At 38.5% G+C, this 19,233-nt stretch overlaps 1 protein-coding gene across 3 annotated transcripts; it reads left to right on the plus strand.

Annotated features, from left to right (window-relative positions):
- Positions 1 to 366: 366 nt before the first annotated feature.
- COMMD8 (COMM domain containing 8) lies at positions 367 to 15,243 on the plus strand. Of its 3 annotated transcripts, XM_040484478.1 has the most exons (9): positions 411 to 498; positions 2,076 to 2,234; positions 2,477 to 2,536; positions 2,660 to 2,737; positions 3,244 to 3,309; positions 5,004 to 5,159; positions 9,519 to 9,671; positions 12,980 to 13,135; positions 14,436 to 15,243. In XM_040484478.1, the coding sequence occupies exons 5-9, from the start codon at positions 3,280 to 3,282 to the stop codon at positions 14,454 to 14,456; spliced, it is 516 nt and encodes a 171-aa protein (XP_040340412.1). In that variant the 5' UTR covers positions 411 to 498; positions 2,076 to 2,234; positions 2,477 to 2,536; positions 2,660 to 2,737; positions 3,244 to 3,279; the 3' UTR covers positions 14,457 to 15,243. The 3 variants fall into 3 exon arrangements, with proteins under 3 accessions (XP_040340402.1, XP_040340412.1, XP_040340419.1); XM_040484485.1 differs by lacking the exons at positions 411 to 498; positions 2,076 to 2,234; positions 2,477 to 2,536 and having other exon boundaries at positions 2,567 to 2,737; XM_040484468.1 differs by lacking the exons at positions 2,076 to 2,234; positions 2,477 to 2,536; positions 2,660 to 2,737; positions 3,244 to 3,309 and having other exon boundaries at positions 367 to 498.
- Positions 15,244 to 19,233: the final 3,990 nt, after the last annotated feature.

The raw sequence follows: 19,233 nt of genomic DNA on the forward strand, positions 1-19,233 counted from the left end.
ATAATCTATATAAAGTATCTTGCACACAGGTAAACCCTCACTTAACCTTCCAATTAGAATATTAAAAAGAGACACATGCCAAGCCTCCGGGACAATGGCCCTGAGCTCAAAACAGGGTTACTCTTATTAGACGGCTTTCTAAGGAGTGCAGAGAAAGTTCGACAGAACTCTGAACAAAGTTGCAACGTGCTTGCGAGATTTGCAAATTTGCTTTCAATATAATAAGTGTGTTTAGCAAACTTACTCCAGGAGGAAAAGGGATTCTCCTTAGTTACAGGGAAAGCGCCGGCTGTGTCTCTGCGCACGCGCACGAGAGCCCCTGCGTCTCCACGCTCGGCCCCCGCCCACCCGAGAGAGTCACGTGGCTGAGCCGTAGCTCGTGAGGCGCGACCGGGCCTTGTCATGTGACCTAGGTTCCTACTTGGTACTGGGATGGAGCCGGAAGAGGGGACGCCCTTGTGGCAGCTGCAGAAGCTTCCAGCCGAGCTGGGCCCGCAGGTGAGGAGAGCGCGGGCGGCGTGGCAGGCGGGGCCCCGGGACGCCCCGGCGTGCAGGTCTGGCCCGGTCTGATCGAGACGCGCTGGCTGGGCTCGCCCGGACTGCCCAGGGCTGGGACGGGGAAGGGGGCGTCAAGTCGGGTGCACGGCCCCCTGCTGCCCCTGGAGAGCTGAGAAGGCCGACGCTTTGGGCGCCACCTCCACGCCCCCGCTTGAAGCTGCCCCTCGAGGGGCTTTGCGAGATGACTCCTCGGCTTTGCTCGCACCTGGGTGGGGGTGGCCCGTCAGCTCCCCGGCGCGGCCCAAGACCCGCTGACTCTGGGCTGGGGAGCGGAGTCCCCACCGTAGTATTTGAAAAACTTGCAACGTGGAGCCGGTGGTGTGCAGCATCTCATTTCATTCATTCGTACACCACGCACGCCGGAATGCTGCCCGTGCACCAGGCACAGTGCTAGGTGCCGGGGATAGGCTGGGGACATGGGGACGTAGAGAAGCACACCCTGCCCCCTGGAGGGCTGCACAAAACAAATTGGTAAGTACTCCCAATAACTGGGCAACTTACTTTCGGTAGGGTGGTCCAAGGTGGCCTTTCTCTCAGGAGGTGACATATACATTGAAACCTTGGGCCTGAGAAGTAACCTGGCTGTAAGGGATCTGGAAAGAGCCTCGTTCGTTTGTTCGGCCAGCTTTTCACTTAAGTGGGCCTTGTGCTGAGTGCCCAAATGGGATAAGCTAAAACAGTGAGTGAGACACAGCCCGTACTCTGCTGGAGCTTGTATCTAATAAGGAAACCAAACTGAATTATCCAGTAACCAGCTTGTGGGACAGGTAGCAACCCAGATTTGAAGGGACAAGGAGAGGCGTTCCGGAAAAGGAACGTCTCAATTTCTAGGTTGAGTTCCAGAGGACGAGTCGGACTAGACAGGCTAGAAGGGAGAGAATGCTTTAGGCAGAGGAATAGCAGCTACAAGGCTAGAAAAAGGAAACCAGCCTCTGCGGGCTTTGAGGACCTGCTCGAATTCTTGGAGGCTGAAATTCAGAGTGAGAAGCAGGGCAGGGAGACTAAGGCTAGGCAGGCGAGTAGAAAGTCAGGTGGCTCGAGTCTATATGCCACGCTTGTTATTTAGCCTTAATACCAAAGGCATTGGCAGTTTTGAGTGTGAAAAATGAAATGTGGAGGCAGTAATTGCATTTATGTAATTACTGTGGGCTGTGAAAGGAGGAGAAAACCCAGTGGTTGCTGTAAGAGGAAAATCTGACTGAGAAGTGAGACTTTCCCCCTTGAACTTTCAAGCAGAAAAACGTAGACCTGAAGGAAATTTGCCCATCCCTGAAAGAAAGCAATATATGCAGAATTGAGCTGCAGCATTACGTCTGGGAGCGGAGGTTGTTTGTCCTCAGAAGTCAACCAATTAATACATTGTATATTGTAATCAATATATAAGTATGTTTATTCCCATCTCCTCTGTCGCCCAACAATTCGGGCACTTACACAACTTCTTGACCAGTTGGCTTGACTCTGGTCTCTCTCTTATTCTGAACTCCTTCAGGGTAGATAACTTTGTTTTACATTCCCAGTTCTTCAGATTTGTGTTCTGGCTCAAGGTGGGTTCTTGATCAGTGTCCGTTGAGGGAAGGAATTAATGCATAGTGAACTCTGCTTAATCATGGGGGGCAGCTGTCTGGATTCCAAGCTTCGATGGGCTGGCCTTAAGTGTAAATGATTGGCAATTCAGAGTAAGTCCCTATTGTGTTCCACTTATAATGGGTGACAGGTGGGAGTGGGGGCTTACCCTACGTAGTGTGATAGAGGCGTGTGGGGTAGACAGCCTTAAAAGCCCCTCATTTAAGACTTCTTTTTTCCTCTGTTCCATTTGTAATGGGGAAAGTGGGGGAGGGGAGGGGGAGATGGAAGGGAACAAACTTAATTCTTATCAGGATCAGGAAAAACCATCTTAACTCTCCTGTGATTTTACAAGTGAGGAAACCAAAATGTCAGCAGAGAGAGTTGGAGTACCGTGCCCAAGGTTGTTAAACTAGTAAGTGGCAAAGGTGAAACATATGTTCAGATCTGTTGGTTGTGAGTCTTTGTATTAGCTTCCTGCTCCTATCGTCCTTCTACCTGCTTCTTAGTAAGGCCCATAACCTTTCTCATCATGTAGGTTGATGACGCCTAGATCCCTGCATCCAGCAAAGAATCTCTTCCTTGGGTGTCAGGCTCCTGCTTAGACACACCCCAGGTACCTCAAATTCAGTGTGTCCTTGGCTGAACTCCTTGTCTTTCCCACTGGAACTATTCTTCCTGTGATTATAGCCTCATTTTTGGTTTGGAGCACCACTGTTTACCCAGTTACTCAGCCTAAAATTCTGAGTATCATCCTTGGTCCTTCCTCCTCTTCAGTCTCTTTTACCTCAGTACTGCCCCCATTTTGAGTGTCCTCAACTATTTAGCCGCCCGCCCTTCCCTCCCACCATCTAATTTCTTCCTGGTAAAGAGAAGGCAAGTGGCCTTTGGTCTCACCATCTCTCTTTTCCTTTTCTCTCCTTGCATCTCCCAACTTGTTGGGAAATTTATAGAAACATAATGCAAATATGTGAACAGGTTGCTTCCCTGTTGAGACAATTAAAGTCTGGACCCTGTATACAAGGCCCTTTATGATTTGGCCTCCACTCACCTCTCCAGCCTTGTATCCTTTTTTCAAATTGAACATGTGATTGTTCACTTTATTCTTTTATGCATATGCAGTTGCTGGTGACTAGAAATGCCCTTCTCTCCCCTTAAATGGCCAAGTACTACAACAACATAATGTGGGTAGGTGATATCCTCATTTTATTCTTTTAAAAGCAGCCCTTTCTCCTCTTCTCTGTGCTTCTTTGTACTTTCTATAAATTTATAATATAGTTCCTCTCATTCTAAATTGCATTTATGTATTTATGTTTGTCTTTCTCTAATGCACTAAAGCTCTGATATGGTAGCACCTTAATCTTGTTTATCCTCAGTTTTTTCATTTGTAAAACGGGGATAATAACAAGACTTACCCCCTGTATAGGGTTGTAGTGAGGATGAACGCAGTGCTTGGTACTCAGTCAGGGCTCCATATGTGGTATCCATTACAGTTATATTTGCTTTGTATTTCCATTAACTTGTTTAACAAATGGAGTGAAGTGCTCATTACCTATGTTGTACATGTGAATACAAAACATGAATGAATGAATGACTAAAAACATTTATATTCCAAAAGATAGTACTTTATCAGTTTGAGCTCTGTGTTTTGCTTTAGCGTGGGGGCAGTTTGGGATAACATGGGATATGTGTAGAGAATTTGGAATGAATTTCAAATTGATACTGTTGGTGGATGTATGGTAAATAAAAGGTCTGTTCATAGAGGGCATTAGCCATCATTTGGAAGTGGAGTTACCAGTTGCTCATTTCTGTTCTGATATGTGTGGTGTCACAAGGGGAAGAGTCACTGCTTAAAATGAAGTGGACTATGGTCCAGGGGAAAAGATTTGGAAGACTTGTTGTTTAAAATAATTTTCCAGATTATTTGGGTTCAGATACTCTTTTAACAAGACACAAATATCCCCTGGGAAAGAAAGCCATGTTAATCATTTATCTCGAATAGTGATGACATAGTAGGCAATCAGTTAATGTATGTATGTTAAAGACGTGGAACGTAATACCGGTAGTGATGGGGGTGGTGGTAGTAATAGTGATAATAACGATAATGAGAAGAATGGTAACAATGGCTAGCAGTGTGTTTTATACATGCTAGGAATGTGCCAAGTAATTTGCATGTACTCCTTACAACAGCATAATGTAGCTAGATGATCTCCTCATTTTACACACGGAACAGGCACAGAACATCGAAATAACTTGATAAAACTAGTTAAGTAGTGGAACTAGGATTGAAACTAGACAGTTTTATTCAAAAATTCAGTCTTAGTCACTATGTTCAGTTATATATATGTTAGGATTTCTATTGCCGATACTAAGGTAGGGTACAGGGACAGGAATGTAAAAAAAGAAGGTAAAGGCACTGAGGACTTTCTTGGAATGGACCAAAACAAGTGAGTGTGAATGCTGTGACAATGGAGGCAAGGGGAAATGAAATTTATAGATCTACAGTAAAAAACTTTGATCTAAAAGTCATACTTTATTATTATTATTATTATTATTATTATTAGTATAAATACAATGTCTAAGGAATCCCAAGGTGAAACTTTTATATTCACCAGCATCCTTTTAGGATTATTGGAGAAACAACAATGTGTCTATGAAATTATTTCAGCTTCTGAAGGTGGACAGAGTTTTAGAAAGTCTGGGATTTTTATTGGAGCTTTAATTTTTAATTAATAAGAGTAATGTTAAAAATAGTTACATTTCAATCTTCAGCTGCTCTTGTGGGTAACATGAGCTGCTCCCAACAGCATTTGTTTCCTACAAGGAAGATAAGTCTGTTTTATAAGTTTACTTATAATTCACTTACTTTCTTTTCTCTCTAGCTGCTTCATAAAATAATTGATGGCATTTGTGGCCGAGCTTATCCTCTCTACCAGGATTATCACAGTGTTTGGGATTCGACAGAATGGAAGAATGTTCTAGAAGATATTACCAAATTTTTCAAAGCTGTAGTTGGTAAAAATTTACCTGATGAAGAGGTAACTTCACTCCAAATTTCTATATCTCATAATAAGTAATAAGTAGTGTTAACGTTTTTCTCAAGTTGGTTTTAGGGCACTATATCATACAGGAGCCATCATCAGTAAGTATATGTTATGTTAACAAAAACATCATAATTTTGAGTAGGCAAATCTGATTGTGGAAGTTCTGGTTCTCTTGTTTTGGTTGTTTATGTTTTTAGAATTGTGATACATTTAAATCATGTAGAAGAAAACCAGAAGTTAGGTAACTGATACCTACATTCGCATTATCACAATTAAACAGTTGTTAACATTTTACTTTATGTATTACAGGTTTGTGTGTTTGTTTTAGAAACAAGGTATTATAAATATACCCAAGTACCACCTGGCATGCCACCCTTCCCCAAGAGATCACAACTTGTTGGTATACATGTTTTGTATTCCATGTTGTAGGAATGTTTATGTCTTTAAGCAATGTATACAATTATTTGAGCTGTTTGAATGTGTAACTTGTAAATGATAACATATGTATCCATTTGTAATTTTTTTATGGGATATTGTTTTAGACTTGTCAGTATTGGTAAATGTAGATCTGGTTCTTAATATTTTAATTTCTTATAGTATTTGATGATAGGATTAGCAGGACTTCTTTTTCTGGCCTCCTGATGAACCATTAGATCCTTGCCTCTTTCATTATTATGTATAGTGCTTCTACTGATATCTTGTGTGTGTCTCCTTATACACATACTGTTTACCCAAGGGATACAGGAGTGCTGATGCATAAGGGCACTTGTACCCCAATGTTTATAGCAGCACTTTCAACAATAGCCAAATTATGGAAAGAACCTAAATGTCCATCAACTGACAAATGGATAAAGAAGATGTGGTTTATATATATAATGGAATACTACTTGGCAAAGAGAAAGAATGAAATCTGGCCACTTGTAGCAATGTGGATGGAACTGGAGAGAGTTATGCTAAGTGAAATAAGTCAGGCAGAGAAAGACAGATACCATGTTTTCACTCACATGTGGATTCTGAGAAACTCAATGGAAGATCAGGGGGGAGGGGAAGGGGGAAAAAAAGTTACAGAGAGGGAAGCAGTCAAACCATAAGAGACTCTTAAATACTGAGAAACTGAGGGTTGATGGGGGGTGGGGGAGAGGGGAAAGTGGGTGGTCGGCATTGAGGAGGGCACCTGTTGGGATGAGCACTGGGTGTTGTATGGAAACCAATTTGACAATAAATTTCATATTTAAAAAAAAAAAAACGTAAAAAAAATAGCATATTGGCCACCTTTTCTAGGATAGATATCTTGAAGTGAAATTAATGGGGTGTCCTTCCATTGAATGGCTTTTGTACCTTGGTAAAAAGTTATTTTGGCATGTTTGTGTAGGTTGCTCGCTTATAAAAAAATGTAGTTTATGTATATTCATTTTGATTTGGATAATATTCTGGGTGGGAGTTCTTTGTTAGAGCTATGTATTTTAAACATCTTCTTCCATTATGTGGCTTGCCTTTTCACTCTTAATGGTGTCTTTTTGTCAACAGAAGTTCTGAATTTTAATCAAGTCCAGTTTTGTCAACATTTCTTTTGATTGTTAGTGCTATTAAAGTCCTGTTTAACAAATAATTGTGCCAAGTCATGAAGATTTTTTTGTTAGTTTTCTTGTAGAAGCTCTCACATTTATGTTACTGGTTCATTTTGAATTAATATTTGTGTGTGGGTTAAGGGTCAAGTTCGCATTTTTTCATATCAATAGCCAATTGACCCAATACCATTTATTGAAATGACCATCCTTGCCCCATAGAATTTCTGTGCAGCCTTTGTTGTAAATCAGGTAGCTGTATATGTGTTGGTCTGTATCTGGACTCTTTATTCTACTCCATTAGTCTAGTCTATATTTCCCAATACTACATTGTCTTAATTACTGCAGAATTAAAGCTATGTTACATAGTCTTGATAATAGAAGACTTTCAGTTTCATGCTTCTTCAAGATTGCTTTGGCTCTTCTAGGTCCTCTGTATTTTCACGTACATTTTAAAGTCAGTTTGTCAATTTCAACAACAACAAAAAAAAACCCTGGGATTTTGATGAATATTAGTCAACTTGGGCTGCCATAACAAAATACCATAGACTGAGTAACTTAAACAACAAGAATTTATTTCTCACAATTCTAGAGTCTGGTAAGTTAGTCCAAAGTAAAGGTGCTGGCTGATTTGATTCCCTGTCAAGAACCCTTTTCCTGGCTGCAGACTGCCTTCTTGCTGTGTTTCTCATATAGCAAAGGGAGAGGGAAGCATTCTTTCTTAGGTTTCTTTTTATAAGGGCACTAATCCCATCATGAAGGCCCTACCCTTATGACCTATTAAACCTAATTACCTCTCAGAAGGCCCCATCTTTGAATATCATCACAGTGAAGGTTTGAATTTCAACATAAGAAGTTTGAAGTGACATCATTTGGTTTGCAGCATGGAGATTGCACTGAATCTCTAAAATCATTTGGGAAAGAATTTATGTCTTAATATTAATCTTCCCAATCCACGAACATGGAATAACATTCCATTTATTTGTAGTACTTCAATTTCTCTATTATTTTGCAGTTTTCAGTATAGAGATCTTGCAAATATTTTTTTAGATTTATTTTTAAGTAATTGATACTTTTGGTGTTAATTTTGTTCTCCACTTGTTTATTGCTGGTATATAGAAGCAATTTTTTTTTTAATTTTTTTTTTCAACGTTTATTTATTTTTGGGACAGAGAGAGACAGAGCATGAACGGGCGAGGGGCAGAGAGAGAGGGAGACACAGAATCGGAAACAGGCTCCAGGCTCTGAGCCACCAGCCCAGAGCCCGACGCGGGGCTCGAACTCACGGACCGTGAGATCGTGACCTGGCTGAAGTCGGACGCTTAACCGACTGCGCCACCCAGGCGCCCCTAGAAGCAATTTTTATATCTTTACCCCATATCCAACAATTTAAAAAAATTTATTTAATGGCTTATAAAACATTTTTCCGGATTTATTTCTTTTGTGTGTACAATCCTTTTCTTTTTAGATTTTAATACCCATTTTTTTTCTTACCTTATTGCGGTGCCTAACACCTTTAAGACAGTGTTGAAACAAAAAGCAGTGTCTTATTCCTGATCTTAGGGATTCACAATTTTATCATTTATTGTGTTAGCTGTGTGGTTTTATAGATGCATACTATAAGATTAAAGAAGTTTCCTACAGTTCCTACTTTGCTGAGAATTATTATCATTAATGGGTATTGAATTTTATTTAATTTTTTTCCCTAAATTTGTTATTTTTTTTCTTCTTTATTTTGCTGATGTGGTGTCTTTCATTGGATATTTAAATGCTAAATTAACCTTGCATTGCCAAAATAAACACCACTTGGTCATCATGTATTATGTTTTTATGTATTTCTTGATTTGATTTGCCAATATCTTATTTAGGACTTTCGAATCTGTTTTTGAGTGATATTGGCCCATAGTTTTTCTCTTTGTAATGTTCTTGTCAGGGTGTCAAGTCTTATTCTGGTCTAATAAAATGAATTAGGAAGTATTTTTTCTCTTTTCTTATTCTCTGAAAGTTTATGCAAGATTGACTTTCTATCTTCCTTAGTACTGTGTTACTATGTTGTATAATTTTCAAGTATTTGGAGATTTTTTGTAATCAGTTATGATTTAATTATACCATGTTAAAAATATATATATAATTTGATTGCAGTCCTTTTAAATCTGTTGTGATTTGCTACATGTCTTGTCTTATGGTTCCTTTTGGTGAATGTTCCACATATATTTGAAAATAGTACGTTCTGTAGTTGTTGAGTATAATGTTCTGCGTGTCAATTAGGTTAAAGAAGATAGTATTTTTTTGATTCTAATCTTTATGATTTGTGTGTTTTCCTGTCAGTTACTGGGAGATGTGTTAACATTCTAATTATAAATCTAATAAATCTAATTAGACTTACCGATTTCTCTTTTTAGTTCTGCCAAGTTTTGCTACTTTATATATTTTGAAGCTCTTTTATTGGGTGCACACAAATTTATGATTGTTCTTTCTGTTGAATGGTCCTTTTGCCATTCTTTATTTCTTGTAATACTTCTTAAAGGCTACATTGTCTGATATTAATCTAGCTATGCCAGCGTTCGTGGTCTTTGCTTTCATGCTACTTCATCAGTCAGCCCTTTACCTTTTTGTTTTGCAAAAATCTCTTGTTTGTCAGTTACACATTCTCATCTTATTCTAGGTACAAAAGTCTTTTTTTTTTCTTTTACTATCATTTTAAAGGGATTGTGAAAGGGGAGTGGAGCTATATGTTTACGTTTTAAACAGAAAGGCCCTTTCACTTGCTTTCTGTTTATTTTCATAGATATTTCAGCAGTTGAATCAGTTGAATTCATTTCATCAAGAAGCTATCATAAAATGCTTGAAAAGTAGGAAAGAGGAAATCAAGAAGGCTCTGTTAGAAGAAATAGTTGATATTTCTTCTGCACAGCTACAGGATTTTGACTGGCAGTTAAAGGTGAGAATCTGTTTATAGGCATGTATTTTTTTATCTCATTTTTTGAATGGAAAGAAATATTTATTCTTTTTCATAATATAGATCTAAAATTTCTGTTATTTTAAGAATACAGTGTCAGAAATTACATTTTTTTACATTATTTATGCATAAGTACAGTACAGACATCCAAAAATATGTAATAAAATTACATTGATAATAAATTTAATTAACTAGAGCTGTGAATCATTAAATATCTTAAATAGTGGAGTAGTATGTATTCAACGTATATTTTTGGCTAGAACTTTCTAGCCTTTATTATAGTCTTCCTGAGATTGGTAAATGTGATTCTGTCTCCAGGGGAAAATCTATGTATTATTAAAAGTTAACTTTAATGAACATTTTGAAAAAGAGACTCATGATCAATAGGATTCATAAAAAACAATTTCAGACCAACTTTCCATGCTGTATAGGATACGTAGACCTCAATGAGGAGGTTGTGTTGAAACACGTTGTGTTGAAACATATTGCGTTTCCTCATTTCAGCATGATCCTGGATAAAGTGTCTCATACTGTCTTTGTGGATAAAGTGGAGAAAAATGTGGAACAATTACATAGTTACTTGGGTCATAGCTGGATAAACAACCAAAGCCAGATGTATTTGTGTTATCCAGGGAGGAGGTCTCTGTGATTCTGGTTTTGGTCCAGTCTTTTATGAATATTATGCTTATCAAATCTAAGATACATTATATTAATATAATACAAAGTTTAAAATTATTTTGTAGCAAATTACAGCGATGGGCCAAATGAAGCACAATAAATTAAGCAGCAATAACCTAGATAGAGGATTTTTATATAAATAAAACCAACTTAATATAAAAGATATGAGAGGTAGGCCAAAAGTAATATGTATGAGAATATTTAGTTGTTTTGATTTACCAAATGTGGCTTGAGTCAGCAGTATGATGATTCAGTCTTATGTTTTGTTGATAGAAATGCAGTGTTTCAAGCAGTGGGTAGTTCTAATTCTGTTTTTATTCATTTCACTTTTTAGTTAATTTAGTTACTAATGCTTTTAGTTCTGGTTGCCAAATTTAAGAGATACTTAAACAAATTAGTGCCAAACCAGAAAAGAATGAACAGGAACTTAAAATCATGAAGGTTTTTTTCAAACATTTGGGGAAAGGAGAAAACTTAGTAGAAAAATGATAATTCTCTTTAAAGGACTAAAAATCATCTCTGTGGATGAGGGACTTGATATATGCTCTGTGGCTACAGCGGCTAGGACAAAGGTTAAGGTTTAAGGTTACATAGTTTGAAATAAGACGAGTTCACATTCAACCTAAGGAAAATGTTTGTTTGTTTGTTTGTTTTTAATTTTTTTTTTTAACATTTATTTATTTCTGAGACAGAGAGAGACAGAGAATGAACAGGGAAGGGGCAGAGAGAGAGGGAGACACAGAATCTGAAACAGGCTCCAGGCTCTGAGCTGTCAGCACAGAGCCCAACGCGGGGCTCGAACTCACGGACCGTGAGATCATGACCTGAGCTGAAGTCGGACGCTTAACCAACCAAGCCACCCAGGCGCCCCAGGAAAATGTTTTAACACCTATCAGTATCTGAAGATTATTTTAACCTCTTCTTGAGGTAGCACGTTCATCATTGGTGGTATTCAAGCATAGACTGAGAAACCACTTATTGGACACACTGAAGAAGACAATTATCTATAATGTAGACCATCTTTGGTCTACATTACCATCTTCTAAATTAAAAAAAAATTTTTTTTAACGTTTATTACTGAGAGACAGAGAGACACAGAGTGTGAGCAGGGGAGGGGTAGAGAGAGGGGGAGACACAGAATCTGAAGTAGGATCCAGGCTCTGAGCTGTCAGCACAGAGCCCGACGTGGGGTCGAACTCATGAACTGTGAGATCATGACCTGAGCCGAAGTCGGTCGCCTAACGGACTGAGCCACCCAGGCGCCCCATCTTTGATACTTCTAAATCTCAGATATGATGAGCCCTGGTTTTTGAAGAGAAAACGGAGGAAGTATGTGAGGATTCAATTCTACAGTGTGTGCACGCCGAGGGTGGACTTAGAGGTTGTTCGTTAGGGAAGTAGTTCCTTACCATTCATTACATAAGTAAATTTTTGCAAGTAGTAGCACTTCAAAGATTCACTTATTGTGGGGTTTTCTAGTGCAGATTCCAGGAAAATTTGATTTTTCCTTTGCCATCTGCCAATGAAGCCATGGTGCTTGTTTCAAAAAGTAGTAGTATCATAGGGGCGCCTGGGTGGCGCAGTCGGTTGAGCGTCCGACTTCAGCCAGGTCACGATCTCGCGGTCCGCGAGTTCGAGCCCCGCGTCGGGCTCTGGGCTGATGGCTCAGAGCCTGGAGCCTGTTTCCGATTCTGTGTCTCCCTCTCTCTCTGCCCCTCGCCCGTTCATGCTCTGTCTCTCTCTGTCCCAAAAATAAATAAACGTTGAAAAAAAAAAATTAAAAAAAAAAAAAGTATTAGTATCATAAATATTTGGTTCTTCTGTTTCTTCTAGGATTCTCTGTAGACAGAAAATAAGAAGTAGGGAAATGAGTGTTTTTGCTGAGTGACTCTAATTGAAAGTGGTATCTTGATAATGTGTTTAACAATAATTTGGTAGAGAATTGGCTAATTGTGAATTAAGCGTCTTAATTTCCCAGGCTTTACCAGTGTTTTTGGTTGTATCCTTGTACATGGACTTTCATCCTCTCGGTTTCTTCACACGTCTTTAAGAATTCTCAGTTTCTTGGGGCGCCTGGGTGGCTTGGTCAGTTAAGCGTCCGACTTCGGCTCAGGTCATGATCTCTCGGTCCGTGAGTTCGAGCCCCGCGTCGGGCTCTGTGCTGACCGCTCAGAGCCTGCAGCCTGTTTCAGATTCTGTGCCTCCTTCTCGCTCTGCCCCTCCCCTGTTCATGCTCTGTCTCTTTCTGTCTCAAAAATAAATAAACATTAAAAAAAAAAAATTAAAAAAAAAAAAAAGAATTCTCAGTTTCTTGATGCATTGGACCCATTCAGTCCTTCCCGGCCATAACTCTGCGCGGGATTGCTGCTTATGCTACGAAATTCGGACTGGTTGTCCTTTTTTCCCAGTCCGCATCCTCTCTATTCATCCTCCTTTCTCTTTCTGTTCTTCATGTATGTGTTGGTTTGGCGGGGGTTTCTTTGTTTCTTCCTCCTTTTCCTGTATTTGATAGCAAACAGGAGTGTTCTTGTATTGTTAATAAGCTCTGATGTATATTTAATATATTCTTTTTTTTACTACTTATTAATTACTATTTTCCTCATTTTAAACAGCTTGCACTGTCTAGTGACAAGATTGCTACGTTACAAATGCCACTTTTAAACCTTACTCTAGATGTAAAAGAAAATGGTGAAGTCAAACCATATTCTGTCGAAATGAGTAAAGAAGAGCTGCAGAATCTAATAAATTCCTTGGAAGCAGCTAATAAGGTATTTGTTTTAATTGTGCTGTGTGGTTTAAAATGTTTAAGTGTTGACTGATAGATACCCTTAGAGCAATAGAAGAAAAACTCATAATTGACTTTAAAAAAATTTTTTTTCCAACATTTATTTATTTTTCGGACAGAGAGAGACAGAGCATGAACGGGGGAGGGGCAAAGAGAGAGGGAGACACAGAATCGGAAACAGGCTCCAGGCTCTGAGCCATCAGCCCAGAGCCCGACGCGGGGCTCGAACTCACGGACCGCAAGATCGTGACCTGGCTGAAGTCGGACGTTCAACCGACTGCGCCACCCAGGCGCCCCTCATAATTGACTTTTAATATTTCTTTTGTTTCTGATCTTTTATGTCAAGCACAGAAAATACCTTGTTGATCTGTTCTGCATCTCTAGTTTTAGATATTAAAAAAATTACAACTTATAATTTTGACTGCTTAGTTTTGAGCCTAACTTATCAAGTAGTCATTTTTGATAGAATAGTAGTGCTGTTCTCACAGCTAGATTTTGTTTGCCCCAGTGCTCAGTAATGCTAAAAATAAATTTTTACCTTGGGGCTGTGATTCTAAAGAGTTTTTTGATTATAAATAGCTGTGATCCTAAAGAAAAGAGTGTCTTATTTAACTGGACAAATAAAATTGCTTTTATAATCCTCTAAGAATGAGAGACAAAATATGGCTTGTACTTATTATGACAAAATCAGGTAGGGATAAGATATGACTAATGAATGAGTAAAAATTTTGCATTTACAAAGGGTTGGCTAAATAACAGGAACAATTCCCAGTGTTTATTTAATGAGAAAAATACTTAAACAGTACAAACTGCTGCTGTCAGAAAATAACTGTCTTTGTATATGTATGTTCCTTTCATTATTGCTCAGCTTTTTCTGTGTGATCTGAAATCCATGATTAATGCCAGATACTCTAACCACCTTTTCTTGCCATTGACTAGCCTTCTTAGCCTTACCTCTTTTCTACTCTGCTATCCTCAGTTTTCCTCTACACTTTGCAGATGCCGATTTTAGTGCCATGATGACTGGTCCACATGCCCAGTAACCGCATTGGCAGCCTGGCTTGCTTTCGTATGGGGCTGTCTGAAAGGGTGTGTGGTGCAGCCCAATGTAAATGTCAATTGATTCAGAGCCATGGACCCTGGCAGGCGTGCTCCTGTGCATTGTGCTTGCTTGTTATCAGTTCTCCAGGCCCTTCTTCAGAGATTTCAAAGCATTTCATTAAGCAGAGATTGGCATCATTTTGGAATAACCTGATTTTTTTCCCCTGACTTTGTGTTTTAAGGTGGTCCTGCAGTTGAAATAACTGGAAATGATGAATACCAACACTATCAGATTTCACTGCTACACCTGATAACGGCCGAGTGAATACTGTGTGTTCAGAAAACCTGCAATATACGGACTCTTATGCTGTGCTGAGAAAGCAACAGTGTTGAGATTGCAAAGATAAAAATTTATCAGCTTCCCTAAAGAACAGGAAATGACATGGTTGACTGGAAATGCATAAAAATGATAGATGAGAAAGCTATAATAGCAGTTTATATTTTCGTAATGGCTGTTTTGCCCCATTTATTAAATATTTGAGAAATCTTTATAGATATACAGTTTTATTGAAAGTTGAAAATAGGTTCTAAAGTAATGTAAACATACAAAGCACAAATATACTTGAATGTTGCTTAAAAGAATATATGAATAGCAAGGATGTGTATTATGGATATATATGATTAATTTGTAATATTTTGAAAAATAACTTTTAAAGAATGTATAAGCTGCATATATAACTCAGGAGATTCCATATCTTTCTTATATTTCAAAGGAAAGATTATAAAATGTAAATTTCTTAGAGAAAGAAGCTCTTCTTCAGACATGAACAAGAAAAAGTAATTAAAATTGTGTGAACAGTTTTGAGTTTATGAATTATTAAAATATTACTAGAATAGGAAAAAATGAAAATAACACTGTTACTTCTGCATTTCTGTGTCTGGGAGGGTGTGCTGTGATAAAGAGAATAGATGTCATTGTATAGTGTGTATATAACTATTCAAATATTAGCTAATATTAAATATAAGTCCATTTTTGTTATCAACCCTTAATATTGAAGTTAATAGTTTTCACTGGAAAACAAGCCATTTTTAATTTCAGTTAACTTTAAAAGCAAGCATTCTGGGGCACCTGGATAGCTCAGTCAGTTAGTCATCCAGCTGTTTATTTCGGCTCAGGTCATGATCTCAGTCGGTGGGATGGAGCCCTCTGCGTTGGGCTCCATGCTAGCAGTGCGGAGCCTGCTTGGGATTCTCTCTTTTCCTTTCTCTCTGCCCCTACCTCACTCTTGCGCGCATGCGCTCTCTCTCTCTCAAAATAAATATTGAAAAACAACCCAAGTGTTCGGAACAAATAAAAAATGACATTTCATTTTTACATATGGCTTTATTTTAAAACACTGTCTACATAAAGCAGTGGCCCATAATTGATCAGAACCTGCTATCTGCAAGCTTTGTAGCTCATCAGAGCAGTTATCTCATCATACAGATGAAGATAGGCTTAGAGAGGTTACAAGAACATCTGTGTGTGACCTAGGCAGCGCTACTCAAAATGTGTCCCTAAACTAATGCCAGTCTGTGGACTATTTGTTACAGGTCAATGATTACATGAGGAGCTTAAGCTAGAGCGTTCATCAGCATATTGCTTTTTTCATTGAGAAACGTTAATTTTGGAAAAAAATCAGCTGAACTAAACAGTGTGCTTGGGAGGTAGGTGACTTACTTCCTGTGCAAGTTCCTTGTGTCGTTAAGGACCAGAGGCAGTTTGTAGGCTAGCACTTTAAATAGTACAGATGGTCCCTGATGTACGATCATTTGACTTAAGATTTTTATTTTTAATTTTTTTTTTTCAACGTTTATTTATTTTTGAGACAGAGAGAGACAGAGCATGAACAGGGGAGGGGCAGAGAGAGAGGGAGACACAGAATTGGAAACAGGCTCCAGGCTCTGAGCCATCAGCCCAGAGCCTGACGCGGGGCTCAAACTCACAGACCGTGAGATCGTGACCTGGCTGAAGTCAGACGCTTAACCGACGCCACCCAGGCGCCCCTTGACTTAAGATTTTTTGACTTGACTGGTGCGAAAGCAATATGCATTTGGTAGAAATCATACTTTGATTTTTTTTTTTTTCATTTTGAATTTTGATTTTCTCCTGGCCTAGTAATATCCAGGACACCATTCTTTCCTGATGTTGGGCAGTGGCTGTGCTGCAGCTACCAGGGAACCATGCAGTCATGAGAATAAACAACCGATACACTGACAGCCATCCTGTACCCATATAATCATTGTTTTTCACTTTGAGTACAGTATTCAGTAAATTGCATGAGGTGTTCAACACTTTATTAAAGAATAGGCTTTGTGTTAAGATGATTTTGCCTAGCTGTAGGCTAGCATAAGTGTTCTGAGCACACTGAAGGTAGGCTAGGCTAAGTTACGATGTTTGGTAGGTGAGGTGTATTAAATGCATTTCTGACTTATGGTATTTCCAGTTTATGGTGGGTTTTTGGGATGTAACCCATCATAAGTTGAGGAAGATGTGTACTTATCTAAGGGCCTTCTGAATTTCAGCCGTCCATGCAGTATTTCCATTGAGAAGCAGAAAATCTTGCTCTACTTATTCCTCTCACTACCTTATTTATCACTCCATTAGTATGTTTAACTACCTTATTGAGATCTGACTGATAATACTATAAACTCATTTATTTAAAGTGTACAGTCAGGTAAATTTTGACATACATACACCATGAAAGAATCACCTCTATCAAGATTGTGAACATGGCAATCCTGAAAGTTTCCTCCTATTCCTTTGTAATCCCTACTCTTCCACTCCCCCACCCCTGCCGCAACCTCTGATCTGCTTCCTGCCACTTGTAGAGTACTCCACACTTTCAAGAGTTTAATATCAGTGGAATCATATAGTATGTACCTTTTCTTTTAATCTGGCTTCCTTCAGTATTGGGTTCATCCATGTTGTTGCATATATCAATAGTTCACTTCTTTGTATTGTTGAGAAGTATTCAGTTGTAGAGTTTTACCATATGTTTTTATTCACGTGTTAAAGGATATTTTGGTTGTTTAAAACTTTATGTATATTACATAACACAGAATCCTGTGAACATTCTTATGTATACCTTGGGATGGATATATGCTTCCTTTAGAGTGAATACTTAGAGGAATGAGATATTTCCAAAGTCTGGAAGAGTTCATTCAACTCCATTTGCTTCCTAACACATGCTTTGGTCAATCTTCATTCCAGCTACTGTAACACATGTGCAGTGGTATCTCATTGTGGTTTTAATAATTTTTATTTCTGTAATGACATGATGTTCATTGTTGCATGTGCTGTTGGCCATCTGTATATCTTCTTTGGTGAAGTGTCTGTTCAGATCTGTTGCCCATTTCTAAATTGGGTTGTTTCCTTAGTGTTGAGTTTTGGGAGTTCTTGGTAGCTTGGATACAGTCTTTATCACATATATGCCCTGCAGGTATTTTCTCCCAAACTGTGACTCTTTTTTCTTCTCTAAATGGGCCTTTTTCTTTTTTTTTTTTTAGTTTAGTTTTAGTTCTAGATTCACATAAAAATTGGATAGAAAGATCCCATATACCCCACATCCAGTTTCCCCTGTTATTAACATATTAGTATGTACATTTGTTATAACTAATGAACTGATGCCAATACATTGTTATCAACTAAATTCCATAGTTTATTCAGATTTCCTGAGTTTTCACCTGATGTGCTTTTTCTGTTCTAGGATTTCATATTTAGTTGTCATGTCTCCTTAGCTTCTCTTGCTGTGATAGTTTCCCATCCTTTCTTTGTTCTTGATGACCTTTACAGTTTGAGAAGTGTGGGTGAAGTATTTTGTAGGATGGCCCTCTGTTGGAATTTAATGTTTTTCTCATGCTTAAGCTGGGGTTATGGGTTTGGGGGAGGAAAATCACAGAGGTAAAGTGCCATTTGCAACACACCATATTGAGGGTACATACTATTAACAGGATTTGTGACTTGACATTGACTTTGCTTACCTAGCTGAGGTAGTTCGTCAGGCTTCTTACTGTAAAGTTACTCTTTATTTCTATTTTTCCATATTGTACTCTTTGGAAGGAAGTCACTATGTGTGGCTCATATTTAAGAAATGGGAAGTTGTGCTCTCCCTTCCTTAGGTCAGAGCACTTACATAAACCTTTTGGAGATCTGCACAGATTTGTCTCTTGTATTAATTTAATCCTTTATTTATATAATATGGACTCATGGGTATTTATACTTATGGTTATAATCCAATACTATTTACTATTCAAATTGTTCCAGGTTTGGCCATTGGGAGCTCTTTCAGTTGGCTCTTTTATATTATTTCCTTAACTTTCTGGCAGTATGTTCCAGGCTCATTTTGCCTATTTCCTGCCTAGTCCTAGAATCAACCATTTCTCCCAAGAATCCCTGGTTCATTTTATTGAGGAATGGTAATAGAAATCAAGCTAGATGTGCTCATTGTTATTGGGGTATTGTTTAAGTACCCTCAGTTGACAACAAAGAAATATATGTATGTAAACTAAGCTGTGTATATATACCTATCTGTAAATATTTCTTTACATAATCAACTATATCTATATTAAGCTACACAAGTTCATCCTGATGTCTTCAACTCTAATCCATTACCACAAGCATCACATTCTCACCTGCTACCCTTCCTTATCTGTAAATTCACAGTACAGCTGTAAGAAACCTGACTCCCAGGTGCCTGGGTGGCTCAGTCAGTTAAGCGTCCGACTCTTGATTTCAGCTCAGGTCATTATCTCACAGTTTGTGAGTTCGAGCCCTGCATTGATGCTTGGAATTCTCTCCCTCTTTCTCTCCACCCCTCTTTATGCCCCCCCCCCCAATAAATAAACACTAAAAAAAAAAAAAAAAGAAACCTTACTCTTACCATCCACTATACATTTGCTTAATTGTTCAATTCTTGTGTGTGTGTGTGTGTGTGTACATATATATACATATATTTACATATATATATATATATATATATATATATATATATATATATA

The sequence above is a fragment of the Herpailurus yagouaroundi genome, unplaced genomic scaffold, assembly GCF_014898765.1.
Source record: "Herpailurus yagouaroundi ecotype Mexico unplaced genomic scaffold, PumYag 28, whole genome shotgun sequence".
In the NCBI taxonomy this organism is placed as follows: domain Eukaryota; kingdom Metazoa; phylum Chordata; class Mammalia; order Carnivora; family Felidae; genus Herpailurus; species Herpailurus yagouaroundi.